Here is a 23,001-nt window from a genome sequence, read left to right on the forward strand (position 1 = left end):
CTCAATGGAATTTAATTCTGAATAAATATGCATGACTATATTGTTAATGTACACAGAGACGATTCTCTGAAAATCAAACAGAAAGGGTACTCTTGCAATTAGCAAGTCTTATTAATTACGTAAACCAAATACCTTTAAGCACTGGCCATCTCCGGATCTTTGACAAAGTACAATTACTCTCTTCTTTTGCAGCCACATCAAGTCTTCTAACATTTCATTACTTAAAGATGATTCAACTAATACGTCTTCTTGGTAAGTGTTCTGTAATGATTCTTCCCTCTCATCCACCTTCTCAACGTTCTTCACATGAACACAGATACGCAAATGATCACTAGGTTCTGCTCTCATCAGTGTAAAACTCTTTTTATGGACATTCTCAGTTAATTGTTGACCAGGAAGAGGTTGCAGAATGAACTCTCCAAGCAAGGTTTTCCAGTTAGAATCAGAAATATAAGGAAATATCACAATATTTAGCTGTATGGATATAGAAGTCAAGAGATGGCAGGAATCGTCTGCTTCATCCAAAATGGTTGAGAAGCTCAATGATTTTAGGTTGTTTACTTTGAGCGTCAAAGCTTCATCAGTGCTATCATCATTTATAACATGTGCTGTAGAAGATGAGCTTGTACCTGCAAGAGGTTGGTCTTCATCCACTGCATCCAAATCTATCACTTCATTTTTACGGTCATCATGCATATTCCAGCAGAGCTGCTTCTTTTTCTCATCATTCATCCTCGATGGAGGAGCACGCTTTCGACGGCCACTCATTTTTATGTTTCACTAGCAGTGGTTAATCTCTGTAATACAGATTGACATCCATCTATTTACATTTCTGCATGGATTAATATACTTTGGTTTATTAACAATAAAGGCCTGATACAAATGTATAGGTAACAATCTATAGTTTATTGAACAGAGAATGCGTTTTGTGTCACATCTCCTCTGTCTCTCACCCACCCACGAAAGAATATTCTGGGGTTTGATCAGAAACTGTGGTTTACTGGTAATCTCTAACTGCAAATGGTTTCAAGGCAAGAATGATAAATAGTAGCATGTGAAGGAGCCACAACACTTGTCGAAATTATATAAACAGACACATCTAAAATGTAAGTCCTCAGTAAAAAGTAAATATATCTTAATCAATTTATGCTTATAAGAACAATATTTCAACAAGCTAAATATTCCTCCTTCCAAATTTGTTTTCCAATTCTAAATATAATTCAAAACATTACCTTCTCTAAAGTTCAAGTTCAATTTTTATTACAGCAAAAGCCAGCAATACAGAATATCATAATTCCAAACAAAAGAAAATCAGCAATAACATCACCAGAAATAGAACAATTACACAAAAGGAATTTGCGATGTGTCATTCAATAGAAGGGATTTACGTTTCTTAATAGCTAAAGTGCAGAATTTGGCCACGTCATATGACACTGAGCTTGAGGAATCTTCCAGAAGGAATTTTAGTAAGATTTCGGGGGGAAATTCCAAATAATATTGTAAGGGTGTAAATTTTGATAAAAGGGGTAAAATAAGTCGAGCTCGTTCTTCACTATAAAATTCACAAAATAAAAGAATGTGAGTTACAGATTGTACCTTGTTAGACATGCAAGGGCAAAGGCGCTCATGAAATTGGTATATAATTCAAAACATTACCTTCTCTAAAGGGTGAATTCACCAGTGGATCTGTACCCTTCTTCTCAACACATAAGCCTATTTAATTAGGAAATGGTGTTATTTAAAAATAGGCATGTGATTACAAATGGATGGACACCATGTGCTCAAGATATAGTTTAAATCCAAAGAAGTATTCCATTAATGGTTCCTCGTAATCCTGGAAAAAAGTGACAAGTGGGGTGCTGTGGATTCCTAGGGATTGCTCTGGGGGGATGTTGTTCTGTTGTTGTTTAATGTATTTATAAATGACTTGGATGAAGAAATTGAGGGGATGCTCATCAAATTTGCAGATGATACCAAACTGGGAGGGGTAGCCGCAGAATCAGAATTCAAAATGATTTTAACAGATTGGAGAACTAGGCACAAACTAACAAAATGAATTTCAATATGTCAGAACAAATGTAAGGTTCTGCACTTAGGCAGGAAGAACCAGATGCACAAATATAAGATGGGGGACACCTGGATTACTATCAGTGCATGAGAAAAGGATCTAGAGGTCTTGGTGGACCAAAGATACACATGAGTCAACAGTGTGATGCAGCAGCAAAAGAAGCTAATGCTATTCTAGGCTGCATCAACATAGTGTCCAGATCAAGGGAAGCAATAGTACCACTCTATTCTGCCTTAGTCAGACCATACTTGGAATACTGTGTCGAATTCTGGGCACCACAATTTAAGATGGATGTTGACAAGCTGGAACGTGTGCAGAGGAGGGCCACCAAGATCAAGGATCTGGAAACTAACCCTTATGAGGAGCGCTTGAAGGACCTGGGTATATTTAGCCTGGAAAAGAGGAGACTGAGAGGAGATATGATAGCTATCTTCAAATATCTTAAGGGCTGTCACATGGAGGAGGGAGCATGCTTGTTTTCTCCTGCTCTGGAGGGTAGGACTTGAACCAATGGCTTCAGGTTACAAGAAAGGAGATTTCGACTAAACATTCGGAAAAGCTTTCTAACAGTAAGAGCTGTTCAGCAGTGGAACAGAGTTCTACTAGAGCAGGGGTCCCCAGACTTACTGCGCGGTGGGCCGGAGGGCAGGGGAGTGCGCGCGCAGCGGGCCGGAGGGCGGGGGAGTGCGCGCCCGTGCGCATGCGCACACGCACACGGGCGGAAAAAATCGCCGAAAATCGCTTGTGCGCATGCGTATGGGCCTCCCCCGACCCGGAAGTGCACCAGAAATGACCTCTTCCGGGTCGGGAGAGGCCCGTACGCATGCGCACAAAGGATTTTCAGCGATTTTTTGCCGATTTTTTAGATCGTCGCTGTGCCGCGCGCCGTGAGAGCGGGCGGCGGCAGCGGGCGGCGGGGGTCGTCGCGGGCCGGATTGGAAGGCCGATTGGGCCGCATCCGGCCCGGGGGCCGTAGTTTGGGGACCCTTGTACTAGAGGTAGTGGATTCTCCTTCCTTGGAGGGTTTTAAACAGAGGTTGGGTGGCCATTTGTCATGGATGCGTAGCTGAGATTCCTGTACCGCAGGGGGTTGGACTAGATGACCCTTGGGGTTCCTCCCAACTCTAAGATTCTATGAACATGAGAGACCTGCTTTAATCACCAAGTTAATATGACAACAAGGACCAGGTATATGAATACCTGCTGATTAACAACTTAAAAAACACACAATCCTGTTCCTCAGAAAGCTTCTATCTGGGCAGCCATTCAGAATTTGCCTTATGCCACCTTATACTACAACACACCCTCACTGCCTTAAAGCTAAAATATTTGGACAGATGAGGGATGGAGGCAGAGATGAGGGATGCAGGCAGTATTTTTAAATCTTTGTGAAAGGCCTATTAATGTTGGTAACAACACATGACATTTTGTCTCAAGGAGGAAATCAGCCACACAATCAAACCTATTCCAAAGAGGTGGCTTGTGTTACTCTCTTGGAGCAAAACACACCAAAAAGCCTTATGGCATCTTAAAAGATTAACAAATTAATTACAGCATAAACATTTATAGACTACAATCATGCACCCAAAGAACTTGACTCTAGTCCACCATAATAAATTTGGTCTTTAAGGTGCCACAAGACTCTTTGTTGCATATACTATCAACTGTATTTGCACTTAACAAATGAAAGCCATAATTAATACATCTACATCAAACAAAGAAGTTATGCCACAGATACAAACCGAACTTGATACATATTTATTTGCCTTATGTTATCTACAGGTGACCGAGAACTCTGGGACCCATCTGTTACTCAGGACATTTAATCCACATCAGCTGACAGGAAGTGAAATGGGAAAAGAATCCACATGCACACATTCATAACCATGTAATCTGGATTCTTTACAAAAACTGTGCAAATTATGCTACCGTATTTTAAAGTGGAGTAGACACTGGGCAAAGACAGTGGGGTTTTGCCCCTCCTTCCACCTCACTGTATGGTTATAAACAAAGATGCTACAGTATTAAAATATTCTACGATTGTTTCTAACTACATTATCAGATAAATCACGAATATAATAAACTCTGGCTGTACATGCACATGGCATACCAGAAAAGGATTTTTTTTTGAAGGAGACAGAGGATTAGCGTGCTCCTCTCAACAACGTATAAGAGGGGCTGGGGGGGGGGGAGAGTGAGATACAAAACCGCAAGAGAATTATTCATTATATTGTGCAGATTTTAAGAATATGCAGATCATAGGGATACCAACAAGGCCAAGGCACCGGTAACAACAACACCCCCCAATTAAGGCCTATTGCACGTCATAGACCAACAAAGAAGTTGTCTCTCCCTCTATATATAAAACTATAAACACACAACACTCTGAGTGTGTGTTAAGTGTGTAAGCGACAGGCGGGGGCGAAGCCACTAACTGCAGCCTCCCCCCCCCCCTGCTTCTTCTGGGTCGCCCTTAGCCTGACGCACCTGAGAGGGTTGGAATCAGCTCCTTGGGACCCCTCCCCGGCTTCCCCTTCTGGGCCCTGCGGCGGCGGCGGCGGCGGCGGCGAGACTGGCAGAAGAAACGAGCTCCTGAGCAGTTCCAAGGAGCGCAGCGACCATCCTTGAACCAGGAAGAGGAAGGAACGAAGGGAGGGCTGGGGGAGGGGAAAGCAAAACAACAACAAGAAAATTCTCCCCTCAATGTTCACCCGCCGGAAAGGAGGAAGGAGGCGGAAGCTCGAGAGCGACGCGGTGGCCCCGCCCACTCCCCCTCTCGCGCTAAAACGCGCCTCCCCCCCCCGCCCCCAACGGCAGGGAAGCGGCGGCAGGCGCTGGCGAATGTGCGCGTGCGCGGTGCCTTCTTTTTCTAACCCGGCGTGTTCCGTGTTTCTGCGGACAGGACAAACGGAGACGCTTGGCGAACAGCTGCTGTAGGACCCGCTCCATCCAGATTAGGTTGCTGTGATGGAGAGGGCTTAGCCAGGATTAGTTTGGGGGGGGGGGCGTGTTGGTTGGTCTTGAGGTTCTGCGAAGGTCTTGAGCCTTATTTTCAAATTATTATTATTATTATTATTATTATTATTATTATTATTTTATTATAAAAACCAACCCCGTCTTTTCGACTTAAGTTAGATGCAACTTTTAAAAGATTTTGTAGTGCGATGAACACCTTGGAACTCCCTGCCTATTGAAATCAGGCCTTCACTGTACTCTTTTTGGCACCTGCTGCTAAAGACATTTTTGTTTACGGGAGCCTTACCCATGCATCTAGAATGCTTGTGTGCTTTTATATTATTAGTGGTTTTAATTGTCTTAATTGTTCTTACCAATAATATTGTTTTTTTATTTGGTTTGGAAAATGTTTAGGATTTTTTTAAAACAACAACAACAACAACGAAGCCATATAGAAATTTTATGAAACATATAAATAAAAATAAAATAAAATTGGGGTTCCATAGCAAAATGGATCCAACAAGCCAGAAGTTTGCCTCCCTTGGTTCATAAGAGTAAGAGAAAGCAGGTCAGCTGGCAGAAATAGCTCTTCCTTTTGCCTGTTTCTGGCTCCCTGCTGCTGAGCCAAATCCATGCTGTTGCACCACCCAAAGAGAAAGGCCAAGCAAACAAATGGAAGCAGCAGCAACCATCCCTGGCTGAGCGATCCTAAGGAGGCAATGGCTGCTGCTGCCCTGAACCTAGAAAGAAGCGGGGTGGAAGGCTGAGGGCGGCAGGGAAGCATGCAAGCAGGCTTCTGCCTCTTCTCTCTTGCCCACCCTTGCTGGTGCCCACCTGTCAGTCATGTAGTATCATCACAACAAGCTGAATAATGTTTTTGCAGAACTGAAACTGCAGTGGAATGGAAGCACTGCTGCATGCACTGGATACAGAGCAAAATAGAAGACGATGGGTAATGCATACCTAGCAACAGATCTAGGAGAAGTTCCAGTAGTAAAGTGTCTGTGCAAATGCGTCCTTGGTAGAACATCAAGGGAACAATGCCGGAATATTATGGTGGGGTTGCAGGTGGGAATGATGTCATAAGTACTATGCACCTTGCTGCATTCAGTAAGTTTCACTAGTTAGGAATATAGCCTTATACTGAGTCAAACCATTGGTCCATCTAGCTCACTATTGTCTGCATCATCCCTGGCTGTTGGCCATGGTGGTTGGGGCTGATGGAGTCCAACAATATCTGGAGGGCCACAGGTTAACCCCCTCTGATCAGCACTTACTGGCAGTAACTGTCCAGAGGTTCAGACAGGGAATATTCCCAGCTTTACTTGGAAATGGTAGGGAATCTTGGGTTTCTGGCATACAAACCGGAGGCTCTGTTTCTTAGCTACAACCCTTTCTGCAGCTACTGAATAGGAACCATTAATTTTACAAGTTGAATTCAACTTTTAATAAAAAAAATTTTTTAAAAAAAAACACCTTAATGAAAGATTAGAAGACAAATGCAGGTAGTTAATGTTGACACTACATAACTGCAGTGACCCAACACACTTTTTTTTTTCAAAGAAGGTGTTTAATAACATCTACCTGTCTGCTTCAGTAGAACAGCTTTGACACATTTCAAGACTCACAGGGATATGGCGATAATTATTTAATTAAAGTGTGCAAAAAGCTTGTGAAGATTTGCCGACAAGAACATAGCCCAGCATAAATGAGATGTTTTACAACAGACTATAAAACTATTCAGGCATAAAGTTACTGTACTTAAGTTTCAGATCAGTGAAGAAATCAACTTTATATAACAGTAGGGAAATTACCTCCAGAGGATTTTATACCTTTATTTCCCTCCCCCAGTTTAATTGCTTATGTTGTATACTAACACACCAGACATCACAGAGGATTTCCAGCAATGTTCATAATGTTCTTTTACACTAAGTAATGATCCTATATGTCTGGTCTGAGTGAAAAATCCAGATTATTTGGGGCGATGTTACTTAGTGGGGGACTTAAGGCTTTTCAAGTTGACCCTAAAGGTGGGTGTATTGCTATGATAACACAGAGAGCAACACACACTGATGGAACTAAACTCGGAAGGGCAGTAGGGCATGTCTGCTTTGTGGCTTTTCAGTACCCATCTCATTATAAATAAATATTTCAAAGTATACAGGGGTCAGGAACCTGTCATCATCCAGATGTTATTGGACTCCAACTCCCATCAGCCCCAGACAGTATGGCCAGTGATCAGGGATGATGTGAATTGTAATACAGCAACATCTAGAAGACCATAAACTTCCTATCCCTGGTATAGAGGATTTCACTGGCAGTTGACTCTGATGAAAAAGAGACCAAAATTCTTTCAGATACACAGACAATCAACACATGCACCCATACTGCACTAAATTTCTATCCCCTATTTGAAATGTCTTTGCATAATGTTATTAATAAAGAATTTCACTGTGGTAGCTGCTGACAGGCAATAGCTCTGTCTTACAATGCTACTAAAAAGAAAAGCAATGGCAAACCTAGACAACATCTTAAAAAGCAGAGACATCACCTTGCCAACAAAGGTCCGTATAGTTAAAGCTATGGTTTTCCCAGTAGTGATGTATGGAAGTGAGAGCTGGACCATAAAGAAGGCTGATCGCCGAAGAATTGATGCTTTTGAATTATGGTGCTGGAGGAGACTCTTGAGAGTCCCATGGACTGCAAGAAGATAAAACCTATCCATTCTGAAGGAAATCAGCCCCGAGTACTCACTGGAAGGACAGATCCTGAAGCTGAGGCTACAATACTATGTCCACCTCATGAGAAGAGAAGACTCCCTGGAAATGACCCTGATGTTGGGAAAGATGGAGGGCACAAGGAGAAGGGGACGACAGAGGACGAGATGGCTGGACAGTGTTCTTGAAGCTACAAACATGAGTTTGACCAAACTGCGGGAGGCAGTGGAAGACAGGAGTGCCTGGCTTGCGCTGGTCCATGGGGTCACAAAGAGTCGGACACAACTAAACGACTAAACAACAACAACAATTAGTCTTTAAATGCTGGTGAAATGTCATATGCTATGACAATAGGGGAGTTCAGATAAAAATTAAAAGAACATGTGAGGAGCTTGTGCACAAGATAGCCCTGATGTCAACACACCCAGTGGCCCCATCCTCACCACCCACGTGTCCTACATGTGTGAGGAGTTCTGTGTGTGTACCAGTATATGCATGCAGAGAGCCTACACACATGGTGATCCCAAATCTGGGATTTTACTCCCAGATTATCCTTAATTAACTGCACGGCTGGCATCCGCTATTGTGGGATCCGCTGTTCACCATGGCAGCAGCACCGGAAGTGAGTCTTATGAATATTTGACCCCCATAATGGTGCTATTATGATTAGGAGAATAATTCCATCCTTCAGTCTGAAAAGGTTTGGTTTAAAATTTGAGCTAAGTGAAAAAGAAAGAGTACTTTAAAGGAAGGCCTTATATCTAATTAGGTAGTCCTATTTCATTTCTGAAATAGCAATCATTTCATTAGGTGAAGAGTTAACTATCTCTTAAATTGTGTGTGTGTGTTTTATGCTCAAGAGCATTTTGGCTTTAGATAACTGAAATACTAAGCCAACCCATAAAGTACAGCTGGAAAGCATTTTACACCCCTGAAAATGTGGCTGCAAAGCCAATTTAAATTCTCTTGAGTCTGTGGCTGCTCAGTATACATGTCACTGTTGTGAAGAGAGCAATATATTATTCTAGTAGCTGCCAATTTGGAACACCCTAAGGAGGGTGTAGTATATTATTCTGCTAGCTGTCAGTTGGGAATACCCCAGAGACAGAGAGGGTCTGCTTCAGATTGCAAATGAATATACCATTTTTTAATGTTCCCTTACATTAAAAAAAAATGATACGTTCACCTGCATTCTGCAGTGGTACAGTCCATTCTATTACCCCCACATTTTTTCACTTAATTCTGCTGCATAAACCAGGCTAGATGGTTGTCCCTTAATGGTGGTTTCTCTGATAAATTTCCTCCTCACCTCCATCCAAAATTCTTCAACTTCCTAAACATACCCACTAAATGTGCAAAAAATGTTATGGTGTCATGTGACTCGGGGTTTCTCAGGGACTGAGGCTGTGGGTACAGAGGCTACCTTCAACTGTGAGGAACCAGTCCCTTCAGAACCAGTCTTGGTTGTTCCAGTCTCCTCAGGTGTTACGTCACCAGAGAAGCAGGTGATGCCTGCACTTCTCCAGCCCCAAGAGGTTGCACTGCCTTTCTCAGACTCTAAGGGTGACAGCTCAGAGATCATAGAAGAATCCTGGGCTGCTCTGAGCTGCCAGAGTCAATGGCTCCCAAACAAGATTCCAACCACCATGGGCGAGGCTGGCTACTCAGTGGAAGCTGCAGTCCAGTTAAGGCTAAATCTGACTTTGCTGGCTGTTGGAGCAGCATTCAAGACTGTATTGTCAAACTTCCAACCTATGTGACGTGGAGCTGTCCAGGGTGCTAACTGCCTTTGCCTTGACCCCTTATCTGCTTTTGCCTGACATTGCTAATCTGAACCTACTGCCTCTGCTTTGTCTGACTTTGAATTGGCAGGTTTCTGCTTGACCTCAGTGAAGGACCCTCAGTGAGAAACAGTGTGAACATCTCCCAGGGTGAGAAACTGGGAGAGAAAAGGAAAGCTCCCAGGCGAGAGCTCAGAGTGTCTGTCATTTTCTGTGTGGGGCTGGGATTAAGAGCTACTTTGGACAGAGAGAGACGATTGTGAATTTGTGCACTGTTTTTGAATTTTAGATACCTGGCTGATGAAGTTCTCCTTCCTTTTTGTTTGTGCTGTTGCTGTTATGAGAATCTGTATTTTATCTTTTTTTAAAAAAATATCTGTATTCCATTATGCATTTTTTTACGACAATTGTAATTATATAACCATTTTGATTTTTATATTGTACAGATATTATGTTATGTATTGACATTTGTGTTCTGTGTTTTAAACTGCCCTGTGCTCTTTCATCAAAGGGTGGTACAGTATATAAAATACACATAATAAGGGTGATATATATATAGTATTGTATAGTATACTATATATATATATATATAGAGAGAGAGAGAGAGAGAGAGAGTATTGTAACACAATACTAATAATATCAACAACAATAGCAAAATAACAATAATATAGTATATGTTTGAACTGGCACTGATGCTATGTATGGGTCGTGCCCATAATTAATCTTAAATGCATAAAAACATTGTGTCAGTTAGCTAAGCTCATATTTATCCATCTCCATTGTGGTACTAAATCCGTTTTCTCTCTAAAAAATCCTCTTCGGCTCTGTACAGTCACCACACAGGTGTCTTAACATATTTTTCATGTACAATAAAAATGTGAACAGACTGAGTTTCTCTTCTGCTGTCAACACAGCACTGTGCATTCTGTGTTAATGTCCAAAACACTTCCTCCGCAGCACCACCCCGTGATTCTCTTTCAGGAACATGACATGAAAACATCATGTCTGCATGACATGAAAACATCACAAGTCTGTACATACTCCCTGGATGGGATTGAAAGGATTTATTTAGTTATGTTTTAAAGCTTCCGTTTGGTGCTTCAGAGAATTGTAGATGGAAGATTATATTCAGTGTAAGAGGGACCAAAGGCCACTGGGAGGCTCCTAGGAAGAACCTCATGGCAAGGGGGAGGCCAGCCTGGCCCCATTCGCTGGCCACAGAAGGAGCTTGCTTTTTCCTCCATATCAGAAAGAACGCTCCGCTCCAACTTCCAGTCTGCTTTAGTATTGCAGAAGCAAAATGAGAGGATGTTCTGGCCCCATCCATTGAGAGCCATCAACTGCTATTCAAGCAAGAACACTGGCAAGTGAAGATCAACCTGGCCCAGGTGACTACAAATGGCTGCTTATGGCTCACTGCTTCAGTCTGGCCTTAAGGAGCTGATGTTCTGTCTCTCTATCTTTTCCATTCACTTCCTTTCCCTTGTGGGTCTTTGTGTGCCTGATGGCAGGGCTCCTCTTTTAAATTGATGCAAGCTGCTTTGGGGGAGAATAATTGCCTGAAAAATAGGTGGGTAGGTTAAAAATATGGTAAAATAAATAAGCGAACTGTTTTGAATGCCACTGAATCAGCAAGTCTATGAGTGAACGTCAGACAATAGAGATTAAATGTGGGGTTCCGGTTTCCGCCTGCAGGAATGGCGGACCTGTTTTCCATCTCTCTGACCTTCGTAAGGAATTTGGCGGTTGCTAGGGGAGTAAATGGCAACCCCCTACCCTCTCCGGGGGTTACGGAGAGGGGCCGCTGGCCCGCGATGCCCCCAGACCCACTCCGACTGTTTTTGGAGTGGGGGGAGCTTGGGCTGAGCACTTACGAGGGCCAGGACTCCCGGACGCTAATCTGCATGGCGGGGATTTCCATGGTTAAAGAAGATAATTAGGCTTAAATCTATGGACATACTTCAGAAGGAGGGGAAGAAGCGCTGTTTACTGCTGAGAAATTTATGCTGCTGAGGGAGAGGAGTCAAAAGACTGTACTGCATCTGGAAGAAGGATTGATGGGGACGGAGCGATAAGGGAAGTGAGTTTTTATTTTTTTTCTTCATATTGTTGCCTCGTACCTTCCCGGACGCGATGTCCTGGCTTGTTTGGAGTGAAAGAGAAGCAAAAGACTGTGTGAGTTGAACTTTATAATTGTTGTTACTGAGCATATTTTTTAAAGATGTGGAGTTGCCGATGAGAAAAGCCCCCCCCCCCTAGTCGGACGGAAGAAGTTCTGGACGCGTTCGGAGGATTTATGAGCTGTGACGCACTTTAAATTGGAGCAGCGACCTGAAGCTAAGTTCAGCTATAGGGCAAGGAGATCCATTAATTTACCAAGAGTTTATGGTTTGATGTTTGGGTCTCCTGCCTGAAAAAGCTGTAAATTCTATAATGATCGTAAATCTTCATGGCTATGAGAGAAAACGAAAGTGATCTGAGCTTTTTAAGATGGCGCTACTTCGAGCTGCTTCGACGCAACAGGGAGCTCCATTAAGAAGATTTATGGGGAGGCTGGACTGATTAACTCACACAGGAGAAAGAACATCTGTGAAACTTTGTTTGATATTTATCTCAGCAGCTGGGAAACAATCGGATGAAAGTGGAATACATCTATGTGACTGTAAGGGGAAGATCTGGATTATTATGAACTTGGAGGACGATTTGAACTTTAGAAAAAAGACGGCAGTGGACAGTTGCGAGGAATTCCCAATTTCTTGAAGCATGGGAACCCAAATAAAAAATTCTTTAGATGATTTGGCATAACATTCGGTTTGATTGATATATATATGTGTATAATTTGAAATATTGAATGTGATATAATTGGTTTTAATTGGAAAATTAATAAAAATATTTAAAAAAAAAAAGAGATTAAATGTGATATGAGGGGATACTATTTTGTTGAATTGCTGCTGGAAAGAAAACAGGACCTAAACTGCTATAGTTAATGCAAGAAATGTATGGTCTAATGAAGCCCCAGTATAAACTATACATTAATATTCCTTTTAGGTTAGTCAAATATCATGAGGGCCAATGTCAGTGTGTAAAACAGGAAACTGCCTCATAGCAGATCAGCTGCAAGGAAAAAAAAAGTGGGGGGTTGATCATAAAACTATACATGAATTTTTCATGTACAGTTAGATAGTTTGTTATTTTAAGTTGTTCTAGCTTTCTTTGTATTCCCGTAATATCTGATTTAATCTTAACAGGTAAATTTTAAAAGCTAGGGTTCAATTTCTCAATCAAATAGTCACAAAGAGAGGTAACAGCCCTGCAAAACACCAAGAGAAATATGAAGTTACTAAAAAGAAAACCCACTATCTCTTTAAATATTGGCTTAAAAAAATCTCTCCAAAAATACTGGAGAATTCTAAAGAAAAAAACACCTCAGTACATGGAAATGAGACACAGTTTTCAGTGCTTTGCAATTTGAAAAGTGTAGCTATTTCAGTTCTATTCATGAGGCAATTACCGTATTAATGACCACTAAACAAAATGAACCAAGGAAGCACAGGGTTGTCTCCCGCTTTTTCATGCTGTGAACTTTCTGAAGGCTCATATTTTAAATGCATCTCTAAAACACATTGATTTAATCAAAAGTTTAATTTATTTTCCAAACTGGGCTACCAGGTTACAAATAGAGCAGCTCTGCTGTATTTGTTATGCTGCTCAAGATTGAATGAGGCACCTTAGACTTTTGCAACCTCATTTTTCAAAAAATAATGGGAGCACTGGATGGTCTGCACTTGAATGCCTGATATAATTTACCGCCATGGCCTTGGGAAGGGGATCTTACCAGAGCAGCCACTGGGTGGCAACATGTGGACAGATGTGTCACCCACCAACACAAACCCATGAGCCTGTCTTGACTGGGATGACTGCAGATTACCAAGAATTTATTTAGCAAGATTAGTTAAAGAAAGGAATATGACTTTAATTTCTCAGCAGATGGGAAATACCATTTAGGAAATGCTGGTTCCTTGCTTTCATTAGTGGACTTGCTTTGTGCTGTGCGATAGGATAGAGGGTATCCTATCTCTGCACTGGTAGTAGCAGGCCATTAGTGGCCCTTTTTGGCTTTGACTTGGGGAAGACTGATCTCCTTTGCTGAGTTGGTCAGGTTAAGAGTATAAGAAGAGCCCTGCTGGATCAGACCAGTGTTTCATTTAGCTCAGCCTCCTGATCTCACAATGGCCAACCAGATGCCTATGGGAATCCCACAATCAAGACCTGATTAAGTTCTTAAGGGAAGAGTTGGACAGGTCTAGAGAGATAACTTCTCCCTTCTGGTCTTTGGTCTGCCTATCCTTGGCATCTCCAAGTAGGGTTGAGACATTCTCTTGACTGGTACCTGGCTTGGAGAGCCACTGCCAGTCAGAGTAGACGATACTGAAGTAGGGAGACCAACAGTCTGACTTGATAAAAGGCTTTAGCAGACCCAACCATTGTTATCATGCCCTGCCTGCCTTGCTACTGTTAAGCTAGAATAAAGCAAGTTGTGGCTAACTTCTCCCCTTCTGCCATCAAGGGTGTCTTGTGTAATTTCCTTCCTCCATCTAGCTACTCTCCTCTTTGCCATTGTACAAATAACAATATGGGTGAATCGAGGGGATATTTGAGCCAGTTCACATATTTGTTTGTTTTCCCCATTTGCACCCCATTTTTCAGCCTACCGGCATCTATTTATGTTTTAAACATGTTGTTACCAAGGGGATGCAGTACAAACCTTACATACCCCCCTAAAATGCAAGGAAGGGGGGTTGCTTGGTTGAATGCATTTCCACACTCAAGCTTCCCATTATATGTAAGGCTAATATATCTCAGGCAGAAGGCTTCCAGTCTAGCTTTCCCTCTAATGCCTTAGCTTTGCAAATAAGGGACATTTTTTCATAGGCATATTAATTCAAGTATGTGGTTCTCTTCCACCTCATAAAAAACTAGTGTTATCTTGTGCACCTTCAAGATTGTTGTGATCTAAGCTCTACCAGTGTGAGCCAACCAGCCTTATCTATCCAAGCTTCTATCTGTTGGATATTGTAAGAACACTATCTGTTGGATATTGTAAGAACACTATGACCCTAAGATTTAAGTATGCATTTAAAAAACCCCTCCCTTTAGCTACCAAACTTGGATCTTAATTAGCCCTCTGCTAGGGCTCCTTTCATGGAGAGAGCTGGTATCTAGCAGAGTATGGGGTGGGATGGCATTTTTTTTGTTCATCTCTCCATACCCAGCAGCTGCCCAATGCTGCTGTGGAGCTCCATTCACAACTCTCTGTGGCAGATTGGCAGGGAGGTTACTGAAAGTCACTTCCCCACTTCCGTTAGTGAGAGAGTCTCCTGATCAGAACTCCACTCACATGACACTACTAGCTGCAGAAGCTTGCTTAGGCTTCATTCCAAATCCCATTTACCTGCAAGTAAGCCACTTTAATTTAAAGGGCACTTCCTTCTGCTCAGAAGGTCAGTGGTTTGAAACCCCGCAACAGGGTGAGCTCCCATTGTTCGGTCCCAGCTCCTGCCCACCTAGCAGTTTGAAAGCACATCAAAGTGCAAGTAGATATATAGGTACTGCTCCGGTGGGAAGGTAAACGGCATTTCCATGCACTGCTCGGGTTCGCCAGAAGTGGCTTAGTCATGCTGGCCACATGACCCGGAAGCTGCCTGCAGACAAGCGCCTGCTCCCTCGGCCTATAGAGCAAGATGAGCGCTGCAACCCCAGAGTTGTCCGTGACTGGACCTGATGGTCAAGGGGACCTTTACCTTTACCTTTCCTTCTGAGTAGACATGGTCAATGACTTGTGAGCAGAGCAAGGTGCTTCAGGAGGTGGTGCATGATTGCATGGTCCATGATTAGCTAGAACTCCCAAGGAAGTTGGTGTTCATTTCACATATGACCCAAGATAGACCTATGTGAGATTTTTCCATATTAAGCTCAGAATGGAGTTATGTTAGAGGGTCAAGCTATATTCCACAAGTGGAGATGGAGGACTTTTAATGGGGTTATGCTATTCATATCAGTCACAATTCCAACATGTCAAAATGCACTTTTTTCATAACCCTTTCCAAATTTCCATTTATTTTTATTTTTTCTTTTTAAATCAGACTTAAACAACAACAACAACAACATAATTGTAGGAGACTCAAGGGAAATGGCTCTTTCTGACTTTTGTGATTCTGCTAAAATACTTTTGTGCAATATATAAAAATGAAAAACTAAATATGGTAGGATACTGAGGGGTGCAAAGAGCAGCAGCTAAATATTTGATGCAGGCATTTTCTTCTGCATTTTCTTCTTCTTGGTTGGGGATGGGAGGGGGAATAAGCCCTAACTTTTGCAGCAAATATTCCCCTTTTCCATGGGGTTTTGTTGTTCGATGTCAACAATCTGGAACGAGGGACTTTGATTACTAGTCCCAGATATATTTCATGGCAGGTGGCCAGAAGAGAGAGCGGCTAGCCTGATCTCTGTTGCTACTTGAGTGCCATCATTGCTAATGGCCAGAAGGCAGTTCTGTAGCGATTTAGTCAGCAGAGGTAAGGTGACATAAAGGGCCAATGTTGATTCCAACTGGCACTTTAAAAAGCCTCTGATTCTGCTTTGACAATCCATCCTTTGGGTAAAAATCAAGCTTTCTTCAGACTATCGCTACAGGCTTTGCTGGCTTTCAGCTCCCAATCCACCCACCTGTCAGCCCAGCTATGCACTAATTCACTTGGCTGCCAGCTTTATCCATGAGCTTTATTGCACCTTCTCCAGACTGCCAGCGCCAATATTTGTAAAAGAAAATCATAGGCTGTGTGGAGTGCACTGTCTGTGATCCTCCGGATGCTGCTAAACTACAACTTATATCAGCCCTAGTCAGCATGGCCAATGGTCAGAGATGGGAGTTGTACTTCAGCAACAACTAGAGGGCTGTGGCTTAGCCACCCCTCTTACTGTCATTAATGCAAATATATTAAATTAAATCTGTGGCAAACTTCCACACCCTCCTTACACATGGAAAATGTAATGAATTTCAGTGGCGTTATTAGAACCGCAGCCTTATTTTAAAATGCTTGCATGGCTTCCAGTGTGGTGTAGTGGTTAATAAGAGCAGTAGACTCGTAATCTGGGGAACTGGGTTCGCGTCTCCGCTCCTCCACATGCAGCTGCTGAGTGATATTGGGCTAGTCACACTTCGTTGAAGTCTCTCAGCCCCACTCACCTCACAGAGTGTTTGTTGTGGGGGAGGAAGGGAAAGGAGAATGTTAGCCGCTTTGAGACTCCTTCAGGTAGTGATAAAGTGGGATATCAAATCCAAACTTCTTCTCCTTCTCCTTCTCCTTCTCCTTCCAAGAACTCATTGAGTTCTGTGTTCATTTCAGAGCATAGTATCTTCACAGTTTCTTAGGCTACCTTTGCACTTAGCAGTAAAGCTTAGTAGCATACAGCATACATTAGTTGTGATGCTCAAATTGGCAGCCCTTAGGATAGTCTCATATGCCCAGGGCATAATATTATCCACACCAGGCACTTGGTTTAAAATGAAATTACCCTTAATGCTGAAAGTAACTTTTGTTTGGGTTTGAAAGAAGCTCAGGATTCTGTCACATTCATTACATGAACCACAGGAGGCACATCTCAAAATGGGCAGATTGGAATCAAAATGCTAGCACCTGTCAGCAACCTGTCCCAAGTGCAGTTTCTGAACACTTTCCAAGGATAGTCCCACACAGTAATCCATTAATCCAGTGTAGAGGATGAGAGTACATCAGTACCAATATAGTGCCTTCTGGTTGTCATTGGACTCCAACTCCCACCATCCCTGAATATTGACCATGCTGCCAGGGGCTGATGGGAGTTGGAGTCCAACAACAAAACATAATAATCTGCCTCAAACCAAGTCAGATTAACAGTCAAACTGGCCCAGTTTTTTTTTTTTACACTAACTAGTGGCAGCTCTCTAGGATTTCAAGGTGAGGTCTTTCCAGGCCTACCTTAACATTCTGAAAATTCAAGATGGGAGCTGCATGCCAAGCAGATGCTCTACTACAGAGCTATGACCCTTCTGCATACACCTAGAAGGTACCACATTGGCTTCCCTTTCACTAGTGCATGAATGACTGTGGCAAGGAAAGTTCTTAGTTGGCAAACTAGCCAAAGATGGGACAAGGCATTCTTCACAACCAATGCTTCCTGCCTATCCAACAGGAGCAATGCATGAAGGAATACTCCCAAACTAAGTACCTGATCTTTCACAGGAATCACAACTCCATCCCAGACTGCAAACTCAAACATGAATCATCAACAATTTCTGTTTAATCTGAATTGAGCCTCTGCTTGTTCTACCACATCCAGTCCTTCACACTTGGGGGGGGGGGGAGAGCTGGCATATAGTATGGATAAAATACTGTGACAAATGCAGGCAATTACTGAGGTAGTACATGAACATAAACTATGCATTGCTTGGGAGAGACTAAAGCCCCCGAAGAGCATCAAAAACACACAACGTGTCTCAAGGTGCCGGATTATGCATTAAGATATATTTCACATTTGAAGATGCTTGAAACCACCACGAGATGAAAACTCCCTATTGACTGAATCTCTGGGGAAGTCTATGTGATTTGCTTACTTTAAAAAGACTATATGGAATTCATTATGCTAATGGAATACCATCATGGAATTTATATTTCAGTTGAAGATAATATGTGAGGTCTTTCAGCCTTCCTGTATTGCTGCAGAGATGTGTTTTAAAACATCTATTTATCAATAATCTTTCTGGAGGAGGCTACAATAACTCTTACTTGTTTTGCCTTAAGGATGTTCCTATCTCTCCAAATCATGCTAGAGGTTCCCATTATAATCTTAAACCTGCTGTTCATCCTCATGACTTTTGTCAGACTTCCAGGTGGGGGGAGAGAGGGCTGGAGTATCTCATGGCGTGGGAAGACACAATGCCATCCCAAAATGAGTGGGTGCCGGCCACGGAGATACAGGAGGAATTCTTAGTGGAAGAGTTCCACACTCTCTTCCCTCACAAGCCCAAGCCCTGGCACAGGGACAGGGAAGGGAAGGGGGAGGGACCCTCAGGAGGGGAATCGAAGAGCAGCTCCCCATGGAGATGGGAAGCGGGTTTTGAGGAACCAGAAGAGGAGGTATGGTTTTACCAGGAGGCTGGAGCGTCAGAGTCAGTAGAGGACTGGGGACAGATTTTCACCCCCACCAGCTCTGACGCCACGGACTTTTTGGGCTTTCCGTCCTCCCAGGGAGAAGGGGGGCATTCCCCGGATTGGGGGGAAATTTTCACCCCCACCAGCTCCGATGCCACGGACTTTATTGGTTTCCAGTCGTCCCCGGCACTCTCTGAGCCCTCAGGAAGGGGGGGAGGGGAGCCTGGAGGGGGGGGGGTGGATGTGAGGGACAGAAGCTACAGGCAGGTCCCTCCCATCTTAAGTACCAGCTCGTCGCCCAGCGCTAGTGCAAGTGGGGAGGGGGATATCTCCAGCGGCGACTCAGGAAGTGGTGACCGAGGCTCAGGCAAGATAGCGGAGCCCATGCCTAGTGTGGGAAGGGAAGCGGGAGGCAAGGGAAGAAGGCCGATCCCGCCAACCCAGGAATTGCGCAGGAAATGACGGGGGCGGAGATTCAGTATCCCTAGACTACTTTGTTGGAAGAAAACGCGCGAACCTCCATTCGGAGGTTCTGACACCTAACTGACAACATGTACATAGCACTGTTCTGCACTGTAAATAATCAGCACTGAATGAGGTTCCCATTATAATCTTAAACCTGCTGTTCATCCTCATGACTTTTGTCGGACTTCCAGGTTTCTACATGCTCTATGCATACTGCAGTTTATTATAATACTTTTAAATGTTCACAGATAAATCTGATGCATTCCTTTGAACTTGAGTTAGTAATGCAGATTGGCCATATCCCAGAAACACCAGATTGTTTATAAGTAATAGTTGATCTGGCAGTTCTGCCTGTCAATCTCAGCAAAATGGTTCAGTCTATTGTGAAGATGGGAAACAACTATCCATATATGGCTCTGTAAAAATTACGTTGTGGTCTTGGAGTGTTATCAAGCTGTGTGTGAGGGAGGTGATCCCACTTTTAGCAGGGAGTGGAGGGATGGGACAGGACTCAGAATTGAAGCTGTGTAAATCAAATGGGTATCCTGGCCAAGTTGGTGAAAGAAAATAGAATGCAAACATTGTATGCGCAAAGAAAACACACATAGTCACTTGAATTGTGATTGTTGCAAATCTGGTAAATAAACTAACCTACCTATGCTGGGGGTGGCGGAGATTTGTAGCACAGCCACCCATTGCATTCAGAGCAATGCTGACTCACAGCAGTCAGGTGGGAATGGCCCATTCATTCGTTTGTTAAAGAATTATGTAAATTCGCTCCCATTGCATCCAATGGGAGGGAATTAACTATGCCAGATCCATGGCTAAAATAAACTTAGGGCCTTTGTTGAAGGGGTGTTGCAGGAGTGAAAGGGGCATTGGATTCTGCATTCTCTGTTCCTGGCCTCACCTCTGTTGGAAGACCATTGTCAGAACAGAAATGGCAGTGAACTTTCAGTTGCCACACTGGAGAGATCACCCAGTGGCAGATTTCCCCGTCCGGCAGTAGGGGGAGGCGAGATGGGGGATGTCAGCAGCATCCTGTGGCTCCTGAGCCATCCTCCTAAGGAGTAGAAGCTTATCCCCTCAGGTATTAAAGGTGCTTTTGTTGTTATGCAAATCATGGATGCTCTAGAAAGCATCCTTCGTTGGGTATTGAAATTGGTTTGTTGCATGCCTATCAGTTTAGAAGTCAAATATGGCCACTCAAAAGTATGTTGCTATGGTATGACTTTTACCTATTCAGGTGACTCCATATATCTATAGATGTGTAGGTGTGAGCTTCTACCGGTATGAGCTGAGAAAGCCACTTCCGCGCCTGCGTCGGAGGTGGGGTTGTGGGCTGCCCGACTGTACCATCACGTAGGGGCTGCAAGCTCAGCCCCTACGTGATGGTATGTTCCCGCCTGCGTCACACCCCGACCAGCCAATGAGGTCGGTCGGGGCGGGGCCACGTCTTTTAAAGGGCTCCACGGGTGGGAAAAGCTCCCTCTCTCTTCCCCTGTTCACCGAGGCATGAGGTGGAACGAGTTGCTGCCGACCATCGAAAACCGGGCTGCTTCACTTGGCTACCCTGACCTGCTGGTGCTGCAGCTCGGGGAGAATGACCTTGCCTACCGTAATGCAGTGGACTTGAAATTGAAAATATTCAGTGACTTTGATATCCTAATGGATTCCTGCCCGGGGATGACGCTGCTTTGGTCCTCCTTGCTGGAGAGGCGCATTTGGCGCGATGGACGTTGCCCTATCGCTCTGAACAGAACCAGGCGGCGCCTGAATTCCTTTGTGATTCGCAGAGTGTTATCCTTGAATGGCCGAGTCGTTTCACACCCAAGTTTGAAACAGAGTGAAGCAGCCCTTTATCGCTATGACGGTGTACATCTGTCGCCTATGGGGAATGATATCTGGCTGGAGAACATAATTACGGGAATCCGAGATTGGTTACGTGTTTGTGTACATAACTAGGCGAATAAGAGATTAGGACCACAGCCCCTTAATAATGTTGAAGTGTTAAAATAATTAAATAATTAATTTTGAAATGGGAAGTAGGGTGGTATTACATGTGAGCGGGTTGGCGGCGAGCCTGGAGGGGCTCGAGTAGCGGTTAGGCATTGGAAATTTGCATAACAATTAGATGGAGGAGGGGCAGGTTATGTCATCAGCTGCCCAATTTGGAGAATTAATTCCGTTAAAGGATTCCGGGGGCGAGGCTTGGTCCTGAGCCTGGAGTTGCCTGGGCCGTAAGGCACGCCCCTTCGGTGGCCACAGGAGGAGCTCTAGTAGATCTACGTCGCGGGGCTCCTTTCTGGTGGTTAACTTCTCACAGACTTCAACACACGGGTTGGAGTCGGATATAGTCTGTTAGGTTCCAACGCCTAAGCCAATTCCGCTCTACATGCATAATTAATAAAGTTGTGGCCTTAACCACCCAATTAAATCTTAATCCCGGTGTCATGAGTCTTTATTCTGGGGAAGGAGGGCATATTGCCACACAACTGCCAGAACCTATGGAATGCTGAGGTCAAAAGCATAAGATGTGAGTATGTGTGTAATTGACCTACCTGCAATATATGCATTTTAAAACAACACAGGTACTGTATGATAACAACAAAAAAAAAATTCTAAAAAGAGATTAAAAATACTAGATTATTTTCACCTCATTGGCTGGAGATGTTTGGCTTCATAGTGAATGAAGACAGAAATTCTTGCCTTTGTTGGTAACATTTGTTTGAGAGGGGAGCATAGCTGTCCAATCACATCTGTGCTAAAATCCTGGATTTCTTCCTTGCTTTTATTAAGCAGCTGTCACTTTTTCCTCAGGGGAGAATTTCCCTCTCTTAAAATAATTTTCCAAAGATAAAGCATAAACTAATCTGAAACTCTACCTGCTTGTCATCTTAATCCCATTATGTGGGAAACAATTAACGCATAAGTCACCATTCACGTGTTGGTTCTGCAAAAGATTGATTCACTGTCCCCTGTTGTAGCTTCATGGTCTCTCTTGATTTCATAAAGGAATTTGATCTTACCTCTGGGAATGTCTTCTCACATATGAACCCTGTTCTTTGAGATAAGCTGGTGAGACCTTACACCAGGCTTCCTTCCTTAAATGACATGTGGGGCTTGAGGCAAGAATGCTCCCACAGGTGGCCATTACAGCTTTGGAGTCTGATTCTCAGTAAGAGATGTCAGGCCACATCAATGATTGGATTTAGACTGGAATGGATTTTAAAAAGACATTTTATTGCATTGCAAATGGTTGTGCAGCTATTTTAACCATAGTCTTTCATCAGTTACTTTAAACCCCATTGTTTTAATTGTTGAGTGGGCTTCTATGGGATGCACATTACCTTGGGTGTCCTTCAGGCAGAAGGAAGATTATTCTTTTTTACCAAAAACATACCATAAAACTCACAGGTCCACAGGTTTTTGTTTTTTTTTAAAAAAAGTAATACTGGTACAAATGTAAACACAACGTAACACATAAATGAACTGTATAAAGGTAACAGAGATCACACGGGTAGAAAACCATGGCAAATAAGCCCACATAAAATGATCCTTGGATTCTTGCAGTAGTCTCTTTACACAAGGTGTCTTTGCCTTTTCAGAAGTAGGGCAACTATCAGCCCTGAAAGCATCTAGCGTTCCCAGTGGAGTCTTATTCTAACTTTAACTTTCATATAATAAACTAAAACATGAGAGTCCTTTAATTCAGGTCAATTGCCTTTTTTCAGCCTGGTATTATTTTAATCTTACATGCCTCTTAGCATGCAAGCTTTAGATTCAGCTGGGGGAAAAAATCCATTCTAGACAATTCATGGGAT

General features: G+C 43.2%; 1 protein-coding gene across 4 annotated transcripts in view; it reads right to left on the reverse strand.

The window, feature by feature from the left end:
• Positions 1-4,815, reverse strand: part of SHPRH (SNF2 histone linker PHD RING helicase) — a 45,722-nt gene extending 40,907 nt beyond the window's left edge. For 3 of the 4 annotated variants that reach the window (XM_035108810.2, XM_035108808.2, XM_035108807.2), the window contains exons 1-2: positions 4,556-4,815; positions 133-797 (exon numbers count right to left, since the gene is read on the reverse strand). In XM_035108810.2, coding sequence (XP_034964701.1) covers positions 133-768 — 636 coding nt within the window. In that variant the 5' untranslated portion in view covers positions 769-797; positions 4,556-4,815. Of the gene's footprint in view, positions 1-132; positions 798-4,555 lie in introns of those variants that run through there. The other variant, XM_035108809.2, reaches the window with a different exon arrangement.
• Between the last annotated feature and the right edge of the window lie 18,186 nt (positions 4,816-23,001).

Source organism: Zootoca vivipara, chromosome 3 (genome assembly GCF_963506605.1).
Source record: "Zootoca vivipara chromosome 3, rZooViv1.1, whole genome shotgun sequence".
In the NCBI taxonomy this organism is placed as follows: Eukaryota; Metazoa; Chordata; class Lepidosauria; order Squamata; family Lacertidae; genus Zootoca; species Zootoca vivipara.